This window comes from Trachymyrmex septentrionalis, unplaced genomic scaffold (genome assembly GCF_001594115.1).
Source record: "Trachymyrmex septentrionalis isolate Tsep2-gDNA-1 unplaced genomic scaffold, Tsep1.0 scaffold60, whole genome shotgun sequence".
Taxonomy (NCBI): domain Eukaryota; kingdom Metazoa; phylum Arthropoda; class Insecta; order Hymenoptera; family Formicidae; genus Trachymyrmex; species Trachymyrmex septentrionalis.
This window is the reverse complement of record NW_017305779.1, coordinates 849,425-872,199: the sequence shown is the minus strand read 5'-3', so window position 1 is coordinate 872,199 and position 22,775 is coordinate 849,425. Positions and strand designations below refer to the sequence as shown.

At 34.7% G+C, this 22,775-nt stretch overlaps 1 protein-coding gene across 10 annotated transcripts in view; it reads right to left on the bottom strand.

The window, feature by feature from the left end:
• LOC108752611 (rho guanine nucleotide exchange factor 17) overlaps positions 1-22,775 on the bottom strand; it is a 57,398-nt gene that overhangs the window by 23,765 nt on the left and 10,858 nt on the right. For 5 of the 10 annotated variants that reach the window (XM_018493568.1, XM_018493560.1, XM_018493563.1 and 2 more), the window contains exons 2-8: positions 19,737-19,920; positions 17,170-17,826; positions 15,376-15,612; positions 13,462-13,987; positions 10,661-11,122; positions 8,743-9,046; positions 7,816-8,122 (exon numbers count right to left, since the gene is read on the bottom strand). In XM_018493568.1, coding sequence (XP_018349070.1) covers positions 7,816-8,122; positions 8,743-9,046; positions 10,661-11,122; positions 13,462-13,987; positions 15,376-15,612; positions 17,170-17,826; positions 19,737-19,901 — 2,658 coding nt within the window. In that variant the 5' untranslated portion in view covers positions 19,902-19,920. Of the gene's footprint in view, positions 1-7,815; positions 8,123-8,742; positions 9,047-10,660; positions 11,123-13,461; positions 13,988-15,375; positions 15,613-16,923; positions 16,987-17,169; positions 17,827-19,736; positions 19,938-22,775 lie in introns of those variants that run through there. The other 5 variants (XM_018493566.1, XM_018493570.1, XM_018493561.1 and 2 more) reach the window with 4 other exon arrangements.

Below are 22,775 nucleotides of genomic sequence, written 5' to 3'. Positions count from 1 at the left end.
TGAACAAATACATAATTATAATAAATAGAACAATAAATAGATGAATAATAAAAATTGTAAATCCATCGTGAGTTAAAATAATTAAGAATTAATTTATTTCCAATCCAAAATTAATTTTATATTAAATTATTACGTATAATACGTATTACGGAGAGATTAGATAGGTTAAATTAATAGGCCTCTCCTATATTCCCAGTCGAGTAATATATTCGATCTCAATTATGCAGAAATACGTCGAAGCAACCAAGACGCAATACGGTCTGATATGACTGTTACCATCGCATTACACCGCTATAACTATCTATAAGATCTATATTTATTATTTATTTATAGATAATATCTTTTTCTTAGGATCAGGATAGAGAGATTACATTTTACGATATATGTTTCGTGCTGTAAAAATCATGAGAAGGTATCGCCTTGCATCGTGAAACTTCTCTTTAGAGTCTATGTACCATTGGAAATATCAATAAAATCCGTGGTGTTTGCTTAGTTTATTTTCCGCGACTTATGACTATTTCTACCAATGTAGACTCCCCGGTATATGTTTTATATACATTTCTTAAACATTATATATGTTTAGAAGACGTATATAAAACGTATATGAATCAATAGATGCTACCTGGGTTAACTTTAACTGATTCAACTTATTCTCCGTCTTTTTCTAATTCTTAAAGCTAGAAAAACATGAAAAGAACCGCGATTAAAATTAAAAGAAAAAGGCACTATTTCTCTTTCGAAAGTAAAAACCGTAAATTATTAATAAAATTATCGTAAATTTAATGAAAAGTAAAATTAAATATTGCAAAAATTTCGAGAATGTTCACAGTTTATGCCATGCTTAAAATTAAAGCTTAGCATACCGCTTAATGTCCCGAACGATCATCAGTCGCATTTAAATTTAAGTCGCACGTTTGCCGGCAGACGCGGTTCGATTTTACGACGATGTTCGACCGGGACTACGGCTCTCAAGTCGTTCGCGCGTAACCGTACATTTTGTTCTTTCAAATAACAGATCTAATTCATAGCCGACCGGCATTCTGGCCCGTAAACTCGCTCCAAGGTGCGCTCGCTCACACGCTCGCGACCGCGAGCGCGTCCCCGCGCTGCGGCGAGCCTGGACTCACGCCCGAATAAACTCGTCCACGTGAAGATTCCGTTAAAGAAGTTGAACGTACGATTTATGCAAGCCGAGCGTGCGAGAACAATGACCGGCTGGCTACGTCGTTTCACGGAGACGCGCGGCTTTTGTGTTTACCAGCAACAGACGAGCGAAAGGAATTGATAAGCTCTTGAAGGTTCAAATTCGAATACATTCTGTAACAAACAGACATATATTAAGGTGACGCTTCTTTTTTATTCGACAACGAAAATCAATTTCCGCCACCCGTGCTCGTTCATCGGAAATGGCACAACCATTGCTGCTAGAAATGCATTCCAATGGGAATCATTAAGTATAAAGCGGAAAGAAAAAAGACCTTTTCAATGCATTTTTATTTTTAAATCCAGACCTTTTCAATGCATTTTTATTTTTAAATCCAAACAGCTACAGAATATATAATTCTGTTAAATGATTAATTAACATAGTAAATATCAGAGCTCTGAATAAACTCGATCATCTGTAAACACCTCCCGCGCTTTTTATTAAACGTTACGTAAATCTCATTAAATCAAATTTTAGTATTTTATGTTATTAAAAGATCATTATAGATTTTGGTTTTATTGGGAGAAATTTTCATTTTTTATCTTTTATAACTTTATAACAGAATTACTTAAACTGTGTTTAAAAGACTCATAGATATTGCATTCGCACATATATTAATATAAATGTATAAACTGTATCAAAAACAATTTGACATGAATAAAAAACGTCATATTTGTGAAAACGATTTTTTGTGTCTGATAATACATATATCTTGTGAGTTTATACAATTTTCAATGAAAGCTAACTGTTCGTCGATTATTTGTCGGTCATGAAACACAACCCTAAACCGAAGCTGGAGTAGTAATATCACAAATTAAATTAACAAACAATTTAACATTATTGTTGCAAATAATTAGCATCTTAGAAAGCTATTAATGATTTGATGTACCTTAGAAACTGTAAATAATTGATTGCAAAGAATATTACGGCCGGGATTTGAACTCGGATCTCCTGTATTCCGTACAGGCGTTCTCCCAATTTGACTATTAGCGTGTTATTACATAATGAATATAATTATAATAAAAATAATTTAATAATTAAAAATAAAAAAAATATTAAAACATAATATGGCATAACTGTACAGTGCAATAAACAATGCAGTACTTAATTAAAAACTTAATTCAACTTCTCACAATTTCTCAGGAAAGACATTATGAAGAACATTTTAATATTTAAAATACAAAAAAATTAAAAAATAAAAAAATCGTAACGATATGACGTGATTTACATCAAAGGTCGTACATGAGTGTCATCAAGATGGGCGAAACGCCGACGATTTTTCTTAAAGCGGAATGCGCTCGTGATTGAAGCTTGGCACGCACACTCGCTGGATTATTCTATCACATTTTTGCAACATCCTGCGGCCTATATTTATTTCGATGATGCTTGTTTAGTCTGCGCCCAGGCTTGTGGCGAACATCGAAACGCCGCTTCGTACTTTTCGGAGGCGCATTTAGCGAGTTTATCACACGTTGCTGCAGAATGCAACGTGTTACGTTGTATTGTTCTCATCGTGTGTAAATTATGTACGCGAATTACTCTGACTCGCGTGAATTCACATAGAAATTTTTTTTATTATCTACGCAAATAGTCAAACATTTTAACATAAAAGAAGATATTAATTAAATATATTTCGCAATTTATATTCAGAAATATATTATATTATTCATTTGTGAATTGCCAAGAATTTGAGAAGCATTTCATTCTTTGTCAAAAATTTAATTAATAATTATTCCAAACAGTATTACATTGTATGTACCATAAAAATATATTGCTTAAAGAACATCTTCCCTTAATATCGAAATACAGGACGAAGATCGGTAAAGAGAAAAAGAAGAAACAAGTATTAAATAGTATAAAATATAAATGACATATTCCAAAAAAAAAAAAAAAAAAAAAATATTTTAAATAAAAGGAAAAAGCCTATACATTAGATTTAACAGCCAATATTAAAGTATTTGATTTCACATTTTTTCAGAATAATACGCACAAAAGTGTAACTAATATAAATACGCAAATGTGCGAGCAAACACGTAGGTTTGTGCTCATAGCACGATAATAAAGTTACGCACATTTATGAGTTGAGCAGAGGCTCGAACGACTCGAAAATGCATTTCTGTTTACTCACAACAGGCAGAAGTGCCTTGTGCACGATCTTAAGGTCGATTCGATTGAATTAAATATCGCGCAACGGCAAATGCCCGCGCTTGCGAAACTACAGGCATCAGCCGGCCAAGTGGTTTATACCATCGTGTAAGTTAAATATTTAAATATTTCCCGGTAACGTGCCCCGCAGCGAATGGTGCAACTACTTAGTGCGCGCATGTTGCACTAGTCGGTTTATTCATAGATTATCCGGCAACATCCTGGCCTGCCACGAGGCCCCGCATATAAATGCATCACGCTGCAGTTTCACGATCATTCTTCGATCCGATCGAAATGTCGCGGAGTATTGCGAAAGCAACGCGTTACTGATTTATGATAGACGTTTCCATTTGCGCGTATCGAGAGAGAACAATCAACTCAAATTCTTTTAAATTAAAAGCACTCTTATTAATTATGATCCAAGAAAATTTATTATAAAATATATTTAATAATAAAATTATATAGCATCAGAGAAAAAAGAATACTATTTAGAAATAAGACAGTTTAATTGCGTTCGTTTTATCAATATTTAAAAAATTATTGAGAAATAAAATAGAAAAATCTTACAGAAAATAAAGCTGTATTATGAATCTGAAAGTCAATAGAGATATCAAACACAGCTTTTTATATCGTTTTGATATTAAAGAAGATTCTGTTAAGGAGTTCGTCCAAGTCTTGCTGCAACGATATCGAACGTAAATACATTTAATATCGCGCGTGCACGAGATTCCTTACTCCGGAGAGACTGATATACAATCGGCGAGTAATAAAAGTCGGTACCTACCGATACCACCCACGTACCTAGTCATGTCCGCACCTCTTAACAGTCAATGGAACTACGATTACACTATTGTTTGAAAGTTTATGGCCGGCCGACGAGCCTTTCATTATACTCTGTCGTGTATCTCTCGTGCGCCGACGCGCTTTCTCGCGCGTCGAATTTCTGCCGTTGGGGCCGCAGTTTCTCTAAACTTCTACCGATAATGCTGTCGATAAAGTAACGAATTTGTACTCCCGGTAGCGTGCATACTACTCCATCACGTCTGGGGAAACTTACTACTTCAAGAATATATCGTCAAAATGCTTGAACGTATGCTACCGCGCTTCGTTATTTCAATATTAAAGCGCCGAATATTGATTGAATGAATAAATATTACAATAAGTCACACATGTATAAAATATGTATAAAATACTTTTTTTCTTAGTAAGAACAAAATAAAGAGGAAAATATAAAATAAAAGTTGTATTCAATTTATGTGTGTATAAATTTATACATAAAATTATTTTCAAAATTTTTATGGAATTAAATAAAAAAATTTTTCATAATTATACGTTTTTTTATAACTAAACTTTTCATAGATAAAATCACACTTTTTAATAAAATTGTAATTTTATAAAATTTATATTTTCAAAATAAATAATAATTCATAAATTTATTATTAAATTTATTAAAACATTTACTACTCAATGTATTAAAATATTTCTGTTTTAAGTAAAAAAAATGAGTATTTTATTTTTAATTTTAATATATTTTTTCGTAATAGTTATCTGGTAAAAATGCGAAATGTACAGCCGATGTATTACAAAAATAAGACTGGATTTCGTGTAAAACATTGAAAAGGTTCTTATAAAGTACTCAATAACGAGCTTTCGTGAGCTTTACACGACGGTAGGTGTTTAGTATTACGTCATTCTCCGCTCTCGGGGATTTCATGAATGGAACGCAAAATTCACGATGCCTGGGCGTAGTGACGTCAACGGTAAACATGACGTCGACGGAAGGTCTCTTCGCGGAAGAAATAGTTCACTGCTCTCTCTTCGATGAAAACGCGACTGCGTACAAATGCACAATTGATACCTGTGGATATCGGCGTATGTTTCCGTCTCACGTCGCAGATATAAAAACGTCTCCGAGGATATTCGCGAAATCTCGCTCGTCGCGATGACTATAACTGGCGCACACAGAGATATCGGGGTAAATGCATTCCACTTTGCGTCATAAACAATTCTGCTTTCTCTCAGCAGACACAACTTTGCTTTCTTTTACCGTGACTAATTTCCGCCGTGTGTGTATCGTCGCAATACGATATAAATTCTTCGAAAATCGTCATTAATCTTCGTCCGCGCCATTCGTATTAAAATTCAGTCGCGCTTTAAATTTTAGCAAAGAAATTCATGGAATATCTCCTCCGCTAAGGAGAAATGCATTCCTCGTTGTTAAATCGACTGCATATCTGCGAATCTACTTTTAATATGGCACGCGAATAGAAATAATCTTTTCAATGAGACCTCCCGTAATTTTTTTATGTAACCTTTATACTTACGATTCATTTTAGATGGAATTACATTTAAATTGCATTATTTCTACTTCAGATTGCCATACATTTTTAAATGATAAAATATAAATGATATAATATAAATTTTAAATGATATAATATAAATGATTAAATATAAGGGCTTTCTGGAAATCGATACAGAAATTATTGAAATCAATGCCTAATTTAATAAGCAAAACATAATTTAATAAAAAATACAAACGTTTCACGGCTCTAACTTTTCAACGTAATCTCAGTAAAATTTACGAAACATACATTTCTATTTCAGTTTTCTTAAATTTAGAAGTTCTCACGTGCTACGTTTAGTAAATAACATTGGAACACTAAGATCAATTGAACTTTATTACTGATAGCTACAAATGTTTTAACATTTCACGCTCAATACTCTACGACCTACGATCACGAACAAATTGACTGCATCGTGAGGATCCGTTTGACTTCTAATCGGCATGGAGAACGTGACTAAGTTATGGCGACATCTTTAAGTGATATATTTGCGGCCACCAAGGACTCATGGATAAAACGGGCCTATCGTTCCCGCGGTTCTTAGTTGTTCTTTCTAAACAGCAAACGTAAATAGAGGACGCGTGCATTGCATAAGCACATCAGAATTGTGTAAAGTTCTACCACGAAATATACCAGAGAACAGTGCAAACTTATAAAATCATCGAAAATGTTTAGACATAATTTCAAAAAATTCTTCGATGTTATCCTTCGATGTCACTTAAATCTAATTTAGTCTGACATAATTTGCAAATAGAATTAATAAGTAGAATTATCTCGTGAAATAGAATTCAATAACAGAGAACATTCCAACGCGGCCTTGTTTTCTTAAACAACGTTATCGCTACAATATTTCTAATTTAAGAAATAATCAATAATATAATTCTCTATTCTAATTTTTAAATCCTTAATCATTTCTTCATTAATTTCATTCACTGAACTTTTATATCGTTAAAAATGCTTTCAGAATATATTGTTTTACATAAAAAAAGTATGTGTATGAATTTAATTTTTTAAAAATGTATAGCAAAAATATAATTGAGTTTTGCTGATAAATAAAATAGATTTATTGAAAAGATCTACAGAAAAAAACTAACGTTCCAATGTAGGATGATAAGAGTATATACCGCGCAAGGTCGCGGAGATTGCGCCAAGACGATCGTGGCGAATCATCGCATCGATGTTGAGGACCGGTCGATCCCCAGGTACGCCTAACCCGCCAGGAATATCTACGTGCACGCCCCCGCCGTGCCAGAATCGTATAGGGACTCCATACTAACGTCGAGTGCACTGGCCAAGGCACGGACTCATCCGAGAAATATGGCCGTATATTATTATTAGATTATGTTTTCGGCGATGTAGTCGAACAAGCGCGCGAACGCCAGCACGACCATTCGTTTCGCTTGGACTGTAGATTTCGGTTTACCGGCGCTTACCTTTGCGTGGCCTCTCGGCCAGATGTTACAACGCTGATGCACGAGTCAGCGATACAGGGAGATAAGCCTGCGATCAGCATCTTTGTACGATATTTAGAAAAGAAGCGAAATTCGAGGAAGAAGCGGAGTCAGAATTCTTTGGCTCGTATTCATGCCACGCATTTAGCGCGAAATGTGACCGTCTCATCTCGAGATTTATACGTTTAACATGAAGTATTTGTCGACGAGAACCAGTCAGTCATGGTTCAAAGTAGGATATAAATAAATTACTTCTCCTACAGAGAAGAGAGATATTACAAGAATATTAAATGAATGAATGACACAATTAATTTTTTTTTATGTTATTGTTCAAAAATTAATTTTTAAACAAACGACTCAATAAATTTGATTAGCTCGAGAATATCTTATAAAATAATTTAAAATAAATAACCGCATTTACTTTATATAAACCTTGATGTAATAATATCGTGTAATGTGCAAGAAAAAAATTTTCCGACGAAATCGCTCATTAATCAAAAGCAGCGTGCATTGTGCATCAAATGTCTCGATAACAAATGCGCTGCACGAATCGTGCGGATACTTTACGGCCCTCCCTCGCTCTTATCTCGGTCGTATCGCGAAAAATGGGCGAAATGTAGCCGGGGCACTGTAACCGGCAATTTATATCGAAGCAAGATAATCTCTGACTCACGTTTCGATGCGCCGCCGGTGCGCGAGCCACCCTCTCCGAGGACCCTCTCAGCAGCTCCGCCAGCAGCTCAGGACTCGGTCCCGGAAGTCCCTCGAGTTTGGTCGGACTGGAGGTCGTCCGATGGTGGCAAGGCGTGGGCGGCTCGGAACCGCTGTTGTTATTGCTGCTCGCGTTGTACGAGAGATTTGCGGAGATCTTTCTGCGAGGACGAAGACCTTCCTCGAGCGCGATATCGGTGGTGCGCGGTTTCGCCATCTCGGCCTCCAGCATCTGTCCGTAGGGCCCGCGAAGGGGCCTCTTGCTGTACCTTGATGTAAAAGGAAGAAAATATTAATATTTACAGGTATCTATAAGTAATATGTACATTAAGGATTTGAACCAAAATTTGAGCTTTCGGTGAAATCAAAATTTTTGAACTATAATTTTGAATATAAATATGAAGAAACATATAAGTTTACATTTTCAAAAAATAAGTGAGAATTTTCTAAATGTTACGTTTGTATGTGTGGTTGTTGATAAATCTTATCAAATTTTTTAAAGTTCAAAATTATTACATAAAAATATTACATGAACTATATAAATATGAAGAAACGTATAAATTTATATTTTCAAAAAATAAGGAAGAATTTTCTAAATATTATACATTTGTGTGTATGGTTTATGACAAAAGCTTCTCAAATGTTTAAAAGTTCAAAAATATTAAAATGTGAATTCCATAAAAGAATTGTCTTTTATGGAAAATAAGCGAAATCAGCGAAATCAATCGGAACATAAAGATTATCCTTACTTTACATGTAAAACTTCGATTGCCTTGCTAAGGTTATTATTAACGCAAGAATGGAAAAAGAATATGTTAAATATCGTCGCGTGTCCATGTCAGGCGCACTTCCGTTCTATTTCGATAGGTCTGGTAGGTTCTCCGATTACCTTCGAGGCGTGTGGCCCTCGCAGTCGGACAGGTCGCTAGGCGTCGCAGGTGGCTCGTCTCTTTCCTCGCTGCTCTGAGCCGACAGCTTGTTCCTGTCCGCGTCCAAAGGCTCTGGCCATTGAGTTATGTACACGCCCTTCCTCCTCTTGCTAGTGTCTCCCCGGTATCGTCTCGTTTTGCCGGATGGCGAGGACGCCTCCGAGGGCGTTTCGCTCGGCGCCTCGCTACCTTCGCTCGCTTGACTCAGTCGCGGCTCCTCCGGAGGTGGTGTGATGATCACCTCGTGCGGTTCTATCCTGGTTTCTAAAAAGTCATTTTCACGAGTCTGTCATTCTTAACCGTTTATTTATACTAAAATATATTGATTAATATTGATATATTTCTAGCAATCAGTAATACAATTAGATAGGAATTTATATTGAAATTTAAGCTCTAAGCTTCAAATTTTCAATAAAACAAATATATTTTGTTTAAAGCTATACGGTGAATTTGATTCGAAATGTTTGTATAGTTAAAGATTATATTTTAAGCTATATATTTCACAAGACTAGAATATAAGAATAGAAGTAAACTCTTAGACATTCTCTTAGGCGCATATCTTCTTGCTCGATTATACTTCTGCTAAGAGGCCGAAAATTTTATTAGCTCTAAGTCCTACAATCCGCCTCTAATAATATATAAAATTGTGATCTTTATTTAGTTTGTAAGAAGTAAATTTTTTAAATATATTATACAAAATTAATTTATTTGTGTGTGTATCAAATATTTTATTATTTATAAAATAATTTTAAACATACGTCTTAATTTTTCTTAAGCTTTAGATTAAAAGACCACTAATGACTAAATTTAACAATATTGAGTTTAATTCCAAAGTCGTTTTAATTTTTCCTCCAAATTGAACTAAAAAATAGCATTAGAATTTATTATTGCACACAGAAGAACAGAGTTTATTAATATGGGATCAAATCAAGCGGGCGTTCATATTATATATATTGCGATGTCAGAGACGATGGACAAAGCGTAATGCGGGGGTCGGGAAACGTCGGAGAGAACGAGGACTATTTTGGGTGCATCGACAGGAGCACGGGTACAAAGGTGCACGCAAGTTTCATGTTATTTTGCGCCGGCACTATTTTCAGAACGGTGGGTGCCAGAGTTGGAAATAGACGTTTGAGCGTCATTGAGTTATAGCCATCTTCATTGATGACTTCACATACGGCCGCCTTCATATGGCTAGAACCACGCTCTATTCACAATAAATGATAAACCGACGCGAATTTCTCAACTGATGACGACAGTATCACGAGGAAATCGCCGCGACTATCGTTTCATCGCCTTGTTCATCGTTCGCTTCCTGCCGTTGTTTCCCCGTGATGAGCAACGCCGCGCGAGAAATTCGGGTGAGCAGATTTCGCTCGCGCACTCGCAGACTCCCACGCGAGTGTATTTCCGTTTTATATCCTACTGAGATATCTCTCTCACGCATACAATCGAGCCGCTATCGTGAGTGGAAACTTTGCTTTTCTTTTCTTCGAGATTACGCTAAGATGTACCGAGAAAGGCACATGGGATTCTTTTTATTAAAATAATACGAAAATTAGAAATTATTATATTAATGTAATAATAATAGATAAAACTCTAAGTAAAATAGAAAATAAAATATAATAGTATAATAATAACAAAATAATAAAATTGTTGAAAAACGAACATCGATTGTAGAAAGTATCATAATTTCTTCCGCTAAATAATAAAAATAACATAGAACATAAGCAAAGTATAGTTCTAACAATTATGAAAATATATTTTTTCTCATTCTCTATTTCTTAAACTAAAGGCAGTTGTAATTTTGTGATATTAAGATTTATATGAACAAATAATAATGCATATTGATAAATATTTTTATTCTCAAAATCTCACCTTTTTGAATGGATTCCTCCACGATGTTTCCTTCGACGATAGGGTACACGGTCTCGTGACCAACGAGTTCAACGGTGGGCGCGTCCGTTTCAACCCTGGATTCGATTTGGTTCGTCTCCGGAACTAGTGGTTCTGGACTGGTGAGTGCACTGGAAGTTGCCAGACTGTCTGAACCATCGCTTCTGGGTCGGATCTCCTCGTGATTTCCTTGCTGAGAAACACCCAGACCTTCGGCAGAGCCGACGGCGCTGTCAACGCTGGGCGTTGATGTCCTTGGACTCTGTCGATTGGGGCTGTTTTGAGGTGTCGTGGTACCTGGAGTGACATCACCCCGACGACGAGGTAACGTGCTCGCTCGAATGTCTTTGGTCTCGGAGCGATTAGATGTTACGATCGGCTGAGTTTTCTGTCGATTCGCTGGAAGAGGAAAGTACGAGTTTGCGCTGAAAGTAAAATCTGCATCTTGCAGAAAATTATGAACGGTTAGAAAGTTTATTTTTATATCTGTTCTATTTCAAAGTATTTTAGTTACAGTATTTAACGATAAAATATTTCGCGAATCATATTTATGAGAAGCAATATTAATATCGTAAGATTAATGTAAATATGGTAAATGGAAAATTTACCTGGATAACTACAGAATAAAAAGTTATTACGTTCGTTGCAATGAAATAGTCAATTTTAGAATCATATTATCTTATATAAAGAAAATTTCTAATTCCTATAAAGCTCCAAAAGTAAAAATATACAATGTAAATTTTATAAAATATTTTTTTCGAATAGTAATAATACAAATAAATTATGACGAAACTTTTTTTTTGAAGTAAAAAAATGGAGAAGTAAATAATAGAAAAGATATAAGACAGATTTAGATTTTAGTCGTTGAACATACCGTTACATTATACTGTTAACTGCATTAAAAGAAAACAAAATTCAGAACAAATTCAAGTGGGCCTCTACAGATACCTTTCGACTGATGTATTCCAGAGATGCATATTACGAGCATTTTCAATAATAACTCGAGTACTCTTGCACCGAGCAATAGTGAGGTCGCCTCTCGGTCGTGAGAGAAGACGAAAGGCGCAGAGAGGAAATTCTAATTACCTCCTCGAGTGTCACGTAAGTTTGGCAGTGCTCTTAGGTCGAGGAGGTGGAGGACCATTCCAATAATAACAAACAGACTGTGCGAGATGAGAGATCACGAAGACCCGAGAAGAAGCGCGCACTTTGTTGGCGGAGTTTCACAGAACGTGCTTAACCGATTAAGACATATACGATATAAAATTTTATTCTGTACAATTAAACTGCGGAAATAAATCAATGCAATTTTGCCAAATTTTACTTTCAACATTCTAAATCAGGAACAATGTTTTGTATGTTAATTATGACGTTTATTCACTGTTGATTTACTATTTATAAGCATAGATATTATTTACTGCCCTCTTAAAAAGATGAAAAGTACAAATTCAACATTAAAAGAAATCAAATCATCATAAATGAATATTTTTCTATATTTTTGTTGATTTTTTAATAATTAAATCGTATAAATTTGAGTACATTTAATTAATTAGGATTACAATACTCAAGATAAATTAGAAATTTCAAGTTAAAGTAATAATTATAAAAAATGCAGATACCTGAACACATATCATAAATAAATAAAATTTATTCAAGCTCTGTACACAATATAAACAAAAAAATTAGATAAGTAGATTTGACTTCTACGTCCGCTCGCATAAAAAGATTTGAGCAAGCACAGAAAAGTTGCCAACGATATTTCAAAACACCTGGTTATCTGTCCTCGCAGCTCGTCTTTCGTGCGTAAAAGGTGTCTCAAAAGATTTGTTGCCGCGGAAGTGTGAAGTATTTCCGGCTTGCCAATGAGGTGTCGCTTTTTCACGCTTTTAGTATCGTCATAATATTTTGCTCACTTTTATATATTATTATTTGAATTGTATGAACTGTTATTATTTTAATAATTATTTTAATAATTTAAATAATATATTTGTAATAAATTTAAATTGATTTAAATTAATTTTAAATTAATTTAATATTTATTAGTAATAAAATCGTTTTATTATACGTCTTTAATATACATTTTTACAAAAAGATACAATCAAATTATTGTACTGATAAATTTGTGTAAGAACTATCTTTCCCTTTTTCATTAAAAAAAAATCTAAGTAAGATTTAGTCTCGGATTTAGTCTTATATTGAGGGCGTGTATAAACTTTTTTTTAAAGATATAAATATGCAAAGGAAAACCTTGTAGTAATCTAAGCAGATAATACGCATATACAGGTCAAGGATGCCAAATGCTGTATTACTGTCATTAGAATTTCGAACCTTGTTGACAGCCGCACACTTAGTGCTTTTCTTATTTCTAGTCTTCCATTATGCAACCGAAACTACTGCGGTATGTAGTTCAGGGTTGAAATCTAATACAAGACTGTCACCGTGGCGTTTAGTTCCGCGTTTCCAAAAGTATCTTACGAAGACACGTGTAGATCGTGAATTAAGAGAAGGACTCCGAGGATGAAAATAGCATTGTCCGCATTATAGTCAAATATTCAAAAATAACATTTTATTTTTTAAATCGACCAAGCTATATAGCCAAAGAACTCTACTTAATCGGGCGTGAGGACATCTTCGATTTCCCTTCTGCTTAGCACGATAGAGTAAATCTTACAGTAAATGCAATCTGCATATCAGTCTTGCTGTAATTGGTTTAATTAAGCCTAGCTCGCAAGATGCCTCTAATGAGCTCAGCCTGCAAGTCTCCGCAGCACACGGAAGCTTACCTTGATTAAAGTCCACCTGGCCGAAGGAGGCACTCCTATAGGGCGCGCCAGACCTGTGAAAGGCAAGCAGCCCACGCGGTTCCAGCCTAGTGATGGCATCCCGGGCCTCCCCCTCGTTGCCGCTAACGGAAGCAGCGTTCAGGTTATCGCACAAATCGTCTACACTCGTAGCACTGTCCACTACGGAATCACTGTACTGTCTCAAGTGTTTCGCCGCCTCCGCACTGGCATTCGGTTTGCTCCTGAGGTCACTGACGTCATCACTGTTTCTCTCTGGTCTGCCTGATCTCGAGGTCTTCCTCGAGTCATGGCATGGCTTCCGGTATACACTGTTTCCCGAGCGATCACTGAGACACTCTTCACTGACACTCTCACTGCGGACCATCGTCTTCGGATTTTCTTGCTGCTGTTGCTGATGCTGCTGAGATTGCTGATTGTTATTACCATGATGGTTATCCTCGTTGTATGTATAACTGCGATGAGATGAGCGACCCTCGAAACGGCCACAACTTGGATTTGAGCCCGTCTGAGAAAAACAAGCCAAAAATTAATCTGGCTTTATATTGTATCAAACTAACTCTTTCAGACCTAATTTTAAATAAAATTATGTTAAAAAAATTTGTTTATTCAATTAAAGAGTATTATATTAATATAAGTAATTATAAATATACTAAAAAATAATTTTGTTCAAAATTTTGACTATTTTTCCAACACATACATTATTATACAATATATACGTTTAATCTCAGATAATGTCGATAGAATTAAATAATTTTAATGGATGTCTTTAAATTTGATGCATATTAGGTACATTATAATATATTATACACAAGGTCTGAAGAGATTAAATCTGCCAAAAATTCCTTGTTCGAATTGCATATACACCCACTATATTTGTGGCAGATTTCAATTAAATATTTTATGTCATGTAGACGATAAATTAGACGATAAATTAGAGAATATTTATGCATCATGCACGATTAAAGTATCATCATAGATTAAATGTTATTAAAATTTGCGTAACTCGATATGTAGATTAATATCATGTATAATAATTCTTGTTGCAAGTAATAATGTTATTATTGATATTATAGTAATTTTATTGAAAGTAGTAAAATAATAGAAATTTAATGTATAAAAATTATAAGGACCGGAATGACAATCGTGAAACTACTCTGTAGTTTACACGAGATAACGGTCATATATATACGCTTTGGCATGCATTGAATTCAGCGAAATAGTGACAAAGAAGTCTCGCGAATCGTAAAGTTCAGCAAAACTCTTCTCGGAATGAGGGACAAGATAGGCATTGAGATTCATTAATGAGAAGTCAATGCTTCAGCTATATTCTGCAAAGTCTGTCTTGATATATATTTGCAATTCTTTTCTATTTCTCTCAAAACAAAAATTAAATATTTCAAATATTTGGTATTAATTTATATTTTTCTTTTAATGCCTTTAAGTGTTACACACAAACTGAAAGAAGATAAAGATTCTTTTAATTTGCATATCTACAAAAATTTAATAACAAATAAATATTCTATCCTAATATAATATCCTAATATACCATTATTTTTAACAAACAACGCAAAGATGTTTTCTACAATTATATAAATATAATAAAAGAGTATCTCCTTTATATGTTTGTAATATTGAAAAATCACATTACATTTCGTTTAATGTTTTTTACTTATTGAGATAATTTTTTTTTAAATTGTTGTACCGAGTATCACAGATTATGTTTTCATCTAATTTTGCAATAATGTTCAAATATTAAAAATAAATAGTTATTCTTTTTCTTGGCAATAGTGAACGTTGAAAAGTATAAAAAAAGTTCAGTTGTGTAAAATATCGTACATTCATGCGTAGCAATAGACGTCAAGCTCTCGTCACCATGACGTTGGAATTCCTCACCTGTGGATAATTTTGAGACGACGGCTGGTATCCGCTAGGAGGAGGGGAGGATGCCTGTACTCGCGATGGTCTTCTGGGTGGCGGAACCGGTGCTGGTCCCTTGAGCTTCTCGGTGAGCTCGCGAAGGCGCTCAGCCTTCTCGCTGCGGGGGCCGGAAGAGGATTTCTTGCCACTTCCTCCTCCGCCCCCGCTCCATCGAAACCTGTGCAATCGGTCCACCGCTATCACTGCTGGTTCCTACAGTCAGATAAGAGGAGAACAAATAAATCTCACGGCTTGTAACAGTTTCAATGTGTGCGAAATCGAGATACGAGTGAAGCCAAAGACAGTAGAATAAATAATCGTATATTTATTTTCCATTTATCCAATTATTTATTTTCAATGATATTTAAACTAATATCAAGGCAAGGCTTGACAAAATCAAATTATTAATCTTTCGCCAATTGGTATCAAAATATCCATTGATAAATCATTTATATATTGACATTTATATATATGACATGCATTGAGAGTTATTCTGATAAATAGAAAGTCGTTCTTAGATAACTTTAATCATAACTGACTAGTCACTTGAATTATCTACTTAAAAGTAAGATAGTATTAAAGATAATATAGTTTTTAATTAGATAAGACTGTTTTCTTAATTTTCAGAAAACTACATATGTTATTTATGTACATGCAAAACATAAGAAATCAAGTAAACGAATATTTACTTCGCAAGTATTTTTTATCAACACAGGAAAAACGTACATTATTCTTGTATAATGACTGATATACGGTAATAACATGGAGTATATCATGTGGGCAAATGTGTAAAATAATAGGCCTAATAGCACATCGAAAACTAATACGCGTACATAAGTGTCTAGTCAAAGAAGAAGCGATATTCTATTTTCGTCGTTCGTCTTTATCTTTTCCCTTTCGGCGTGGCGCGACGCTAAGGCATGAGGTGAGCCAAAAATCTAGCGATCATGCGAGTGCACGATTTTAAAAAGCAAATGAAGAAAAGTTGCTCGAATGTGCAAAAAGATCAAGCGTGAATTTTGGCACGTCTCTCTGCAAGCGGATGAATTTTTTTCGAGCAATGAAACCGCGAGTATTTCGAGGTGAAGAAGATGCGTTGACAGTTTCGTAAAATTCAAAACAAAAATTCGTCCATGGGAAAAAGCACTTAATTTGATTGTAAAGTTTCTTCAAATATAGATAAAGTTAGGTTATAATTAACAGATATTAAATATTTTTATCGTACTATAATAAAAAATTCGAAAATTCTTTTAGACACAAAAGATTTTGTTAAAGAGTTTATTATATTTGAGGAAAAAGGCATAAAGACATTTTCTAAAAGATGTACTTAATAAAAATATCATTTTTCTTACAAGTAAGAGTTATTGATTTCTTTGATTATAAAAAAAAGGAAATTAAAATTTCCTTAAAAACAATAATCATTTCTGATAAAATGTGTCTCAAAGATTAATTTCTCAAGCTTGTTGATAGAATTTATTGTGTCATTGAAGAGAGTAAGTTCCTAGCGGTGACCTTGAGACCTACCTCAGGGCTGCTGACACAAAGTCTTCCAGACCTAAGCCACTCCACTTTGTATCTCTTGTGACCACCTTTTGCACCTCACCGAGTCTACGCGCGAAACTCGAATCTCGCGCAAACTATGAAAAAACGCGATTGAATACTCATCTCGAAACGATAATCCACTCGCGGGCAACGAAACAACGAAGAACCGAATGATTAACTGAACTAACAAACGATCAATTTTGACACGCGATTGATTGAAGCAAGTACCTGCAGCTTGAGCGTCTGATGCTTCGTCCACTGCGCGAGCTGCCGCGGTACGGAGACGGTCTGCGTCGTCGTCGGGACGCCGGACGAGTAGCCGAGCGACGTTGAGGGTGAGCACGGCGTCGTCGTCGGTGGCGAGTACGACGATGTTACCGCCGCCACGGCTGCTTGTGGATAATGCTGCTGGTAATAGTGGTAGTGTGGCTGCTGTTGCTGCTGCTGCTGCTGCTGCTGGCTGGTGCTGCCGATGTTCCCCACCGATGTTTGCACCGCGCCGCGACTATTATTAGCGAGCGTCGGCGTCGTCTCCGCGACGCTCGTGGTAGAAGCAGGAAGAGACGAGCAGTCGCTAGCGATTTCCCTGGACGGATAACCACCGGTGACGATCGAAGGGCATGATGCCGACGACGCTGACGATGACGACGCGGACGATGCTGCTGTCGCCATCGAGGACATGATCGCTGGTGGTATCCGAGGCAGCGGAAGACGCGATCGCGGACCGATGCAGCAGCAATCGGCGATACTGGCCGCTAGATCGATCGATGGTTTTTCCGTCACCGGTCTCTCGGTCAACCGCTCCCGCGAGTCGCTCTCGCGTGAATTCCGCTTTCGCCGGCGCTCCTGCGATTCTTCTCTGGAGTTGACCGGTGGCAGGTTTTCCTGAAACAGATACAAATACTTTTCAATTCTCTTTGTAAAGTAATTCTCATCATCGCTTAATCCTTTCGTTCCAAGCCATACAATATTTGTTACGTTCATTTCTAACATGTCTGTACTACTATTTCCCTCCTCCTCCACTTCTACCAACTAATTTTATTATTTTCTTCACTGAATTATCAATTCGATATTGAAACAGCAGACCTGTGTATTATCTTCAATTTAATGAAAACATGATATAACTTATATTCAGGGACGAAAGAGTTAAGGATGTATCAGGTATTATAATCTTTGCAAAAAGTACCTGAAATTGGAAATTTATTTTCGTATAAAAATGAATGTTATACGTATAAAACGGTTTAATAAAGCTGTTTATACGTAACAATGTTTATATTTAACAATACAATTTTATAATTTAAAAAAATTTGCTCAATTTATTTTAATTATTTTTTAATCTTAAATTTTTATCTGATTTTTCTTTTTAGAAAAAATAATTATTTATATTTTCTTTTGTATAGAATATTCTTATAATAAAAGAAACTTTTAATAGTCATTTTTTTTTAATGTCAAATAAATGAAATATTTCAAAAGTTAGATGTGTATGCTTCAACATTCGTTATTTCATTTTTTTAAAGTGATTCATGAAATGCTAAGCATCATATGCTTCATTTATTAAAAGTAATCTTATTTAGACGTTTCAATTTGGAAACTAAAAGTGTTGAGATAAAAGATTCAAATTAAATACCAAAGAAAAATTGTTGCTAAATTCTTTTGAAGATAGAATTATGCTACTGACTTTTCTCTTTAGAACACCTCATATATCTTTGTTACTTATTCGCTATGTCTTTGTATTTCACAGACACTCCTCATATCTACTTTATTTCTTCGTCTGCGCCAATGCGTCGCTTTCGTTTCCTTCCATTTCTCTCATGTCCCTTAACTTAGGGACATTCTGTCCTCCGCGCTGTCTCAAATGTATCTCGTATTTTTAAACTTACAAGAAAATGACGTACAAGCAAGCGTACTTTTTCTGAGGACACATTTCGCATTTCGTAAATCTTCCTTACCGCGTCATTTCTAAATAATTTTAGCAAGTCTTTTTTATATCATCAAATCCAAGATAATATTTTTGAAAGTCACCGGAATCGATAATATCATCCATCCACATGGCGATAAATAACGGCAATTTATACAAATCTCTGATAGAATTTGGCAAATAACGGCGGGCGAATGTGTCATATGAGATTCACGTCAACTATACGTGACGTCAATGGTGCTTATTATTCCGCGGACAAATCGTGAAAAGGAAGACAAAAAGTCAAAAAGAGTGGCAGAGACGAGAGTTGAAGAGTCACTTCAAAATCGGCTTAAGTCAGTGACTGGCAGATTCTATTTGTATGATTGCTTTCTAAATTTAGGTCCTTCGACGTCTTAATTTTGTTGTCGCAGATCGCTCTTGTAGCAAGGCGATCAAAGGTCGTTACCGGACGAGGTTCAAAAGGAATAGCCTTAAGAAGATATAATAGATTTAAGAAGAAAATGTTGCAAATTTTCTTTGCAGAATAATACTATATAAAAACTAGGAGTCTAATTTTTAATGCTTTTTTTTATTTTAATTTTTTTAAATAAGACAAAAATATTTTATATACTTTTATTAAAATTATTCTGAATTATATTTAATATATAATATTAAATATAATTATCTAAAATCAGAAAGTGGAGTTATGACTGCAAATAATTAAAATAAAACAGAAAAATATTACTTTTTTCGTATAGAATGTAAATGTTCAACGGTAATATATTTTTTGACTATCAAAAAGATTTTTAAACTTCTAATTTCTTTATATTACTTGTAATCTGATATTTCTAAGAAGACGTTTTATAATCGTAAAATATTAGATAAAGTGCAATACCTGAGAGATCCGCAGACCATATCTGGTGCCACCCAGAACAACATATCCACCACCGACTCCTCCACCCGTCATAGCCCTTGCAGCACCACCCAGCCATCCTCCAAAGCCACCCCCTCCCGTCCTCTGGGGCCCACTACCCCCATCTCCTCCACCAGCGCGGGGCATTCTTCATCCTTCCTTCAACCTGTAATTCAAATTATGCTACAAACTAAAAAGACGATCAAGCGAAGGATGATACTTGCAAAAATAAAGTGAAAAGAAGGACGAATCTTGCCTCGCACGAAAGAGATTACGGTTCACGTGGATTGTCCTTGGTTGCCTTGTAAGAGGACTAACGAGCTAGATTCATCCTACGGGATATTAACGATCTCGGTTGAGTTACGAGTGAGCGGCTCACGCGACGGACGCATCACGCACTTACGCACGCAAAATGCGGGCCACTGCGTAAATTACTGCGAACGTTCGCGCATTCCCCAATAACTGTCGGTCACGATCTTATTTATTTATCGTACGCCATCGCCGATGAATGAAGCTCGCGGGAATTTGCGAGTCACTGCCATTAAAAGAATCGCAGACAGTCGCCGCCGCTACCGCTATACCGGAAGCGACGAGGCCACCGACATGCTGTTGCAAGACCAATGTCGGTCGCGAAATTCTTTCTTGGCTCACGTCAGATCTGGGAACAAGTCTGCTGACGTCCGAGGGAGATCTTCCGATCGCAAATCTGCGGGTCGTTAAAAAAAACTTTGCGAAAATTTGGATTCTACAATTCTACAAATAGATTCAATAAATGTGACAATTATATTCACAACAAATAATTATTTTTCAAATTCTCTACGTAACATGATTTTAAAATAATGTATACGTATATTCTGCAACATTGCTATTTTTGTAATTTGAGGAATTGCATCTATTTTTATAAGATAAAATAAGATATACTTTTTATAGTTTTGTTGCATAATGTCCAAATCGTGAAGTGAAATAATCTTGTTTTTATTATCAAGGCTTAGAATTTTAACAGTTTTCTGTTTCTCTAACTTTTTTATACATATTCATTCTGTAAAAGTTAGATGGCAAAACATTTTGGCTTTTATATCGTATTATGCTATACGTTTTCAGTGAACGTTATTGCTATTGATACCGTTATTGAATCATAAAAGCGCATCGTGAAGACATCTATACAATTATTTATGGTAAAACGCGTATTTAAAAAAAAAATAAAATCGGAAGTCGCTGTCGCGCCATAACTCTTTCTATATAAAATCAAAATCAAATTATAGAATATAAATTCTATCCGACAGGCTTTCCCTACATAAATCTCCGCCTTCACATAAACTGTATGCTGTAAGATTTTTATTTCTTTTTTCTGCATTTAAAACTTCAAACTTTCTCTTAAAAATTATAATAATAAGTATAATATAAAATAACAATATATAATATGATATATGACATGAATAATTGTAATAATAAGTATAAAATCTTACAATATACATAGTGTGTGAGAAACACATTACACATATCACAATTATTCACATAATTATTCTTTTCTAATTATGTATTTTAATAAAAAAATTTTACATAAAAGAGAAAACACGAGTGAGAATTATGTCAATAGTAATATAACAAATTCAGATTTAAGATTAAAGTGTTTAAACATAGACTTATATGACAAATGCAAGTATAGTAACAGATCATAACAATTTTTCATATTAATCATAATAATTTTTAATAATTTATACATAAATAAAAATTATTTAAATATTAAAAAAAATATATTTTTCTATTTAATTATAAACTTGTCCCATTTTATTTTAATGCCGTTTTATGCGCACTTCTAAAATGTCCGTATAAATCCGTGATATTAACATGAGCCAATTGCACGTTTTCCATTCATAGATCAATGGGAGATGTACTTGCTAATCACCAGAGTTGATTGTTAAAGCCTGCGATTGTCGCAGTGTTTTCTGAATCAATGAGTTTCACAAATCATCTGCTGGACGCTTATCACGCACGAATAAATAAGCAAGTGATTAAAACAAAACTGTGATTATGCTACATAAATCTCGATCTGCCACCTACATACGTCTCCCACGCTTCCGTTATAAAATAACGATTCGATGAAACAGCGAAGTAGAATTATACTTAATATAATCCATAATGTCAAATTATATTCAATTTGAATTATTTTTAATTATTTCTATAAACCACTACTCCTATTCAATATATCATTAATTTAATCAAAACAATGAAGTTAAACAATTTAAATCATTTTTTGCCGTAATAACGTTTTTTTAAAAATAATTATCAAGATTATAATTTTTCCTTGTTAGATTTATTTTATAATTTGCCTTTACTTTTTAAACTATGTTATAAATTTAAAAATTAAAAAAGCTGATTTACAACTTGACTTTCGAGAATTTATTACAGAATTATTCTGCTCTTACTTGGTATTAAAAAGATATTAACTGACAACTATTCTCTCTTATATAAATAACAAAGTTTATCGTGAGCTCAACAAAAATATAAGAATGCAGATTTAATTGCGATTTATATCCAAGAAGTTAAAAGAAATCACATTTAATGGATGTCCATTTAAGTAGATAAGCGTGACCGCGGCTGACAGGTATAATGGATGAAAATTCGTTGGAATTCACATGCAAGGCCTTGCATAAAATCCTGCTCCGAATTTATTATCACCGTTAATGTAAACAGGACGCTTTGCCGTGCCGGAAGTCATCGCCGCGCGTCATGTATTATTACGCTAATACTCGAAGGACTGATGTATTCGGTATAATTGTCCTTTCAATCCGGAAGAGCTTTTTTTAGTCCGAATAAACTTCCGGTACAAAGTTAACTTCCTGGCATCGTTGCGACTATAAAATTTACCGGAACTGCTCTACTATTCATAAAGTATCGTATATCCAAAATAAATAAGTATATATTAAGTATATAAATAAATATGTAATTTAATAGAATGATTGATAATAACATTTTAGTTTCCATAAAAAAAATACTTCAAACAAGACAAGATTTCTTATA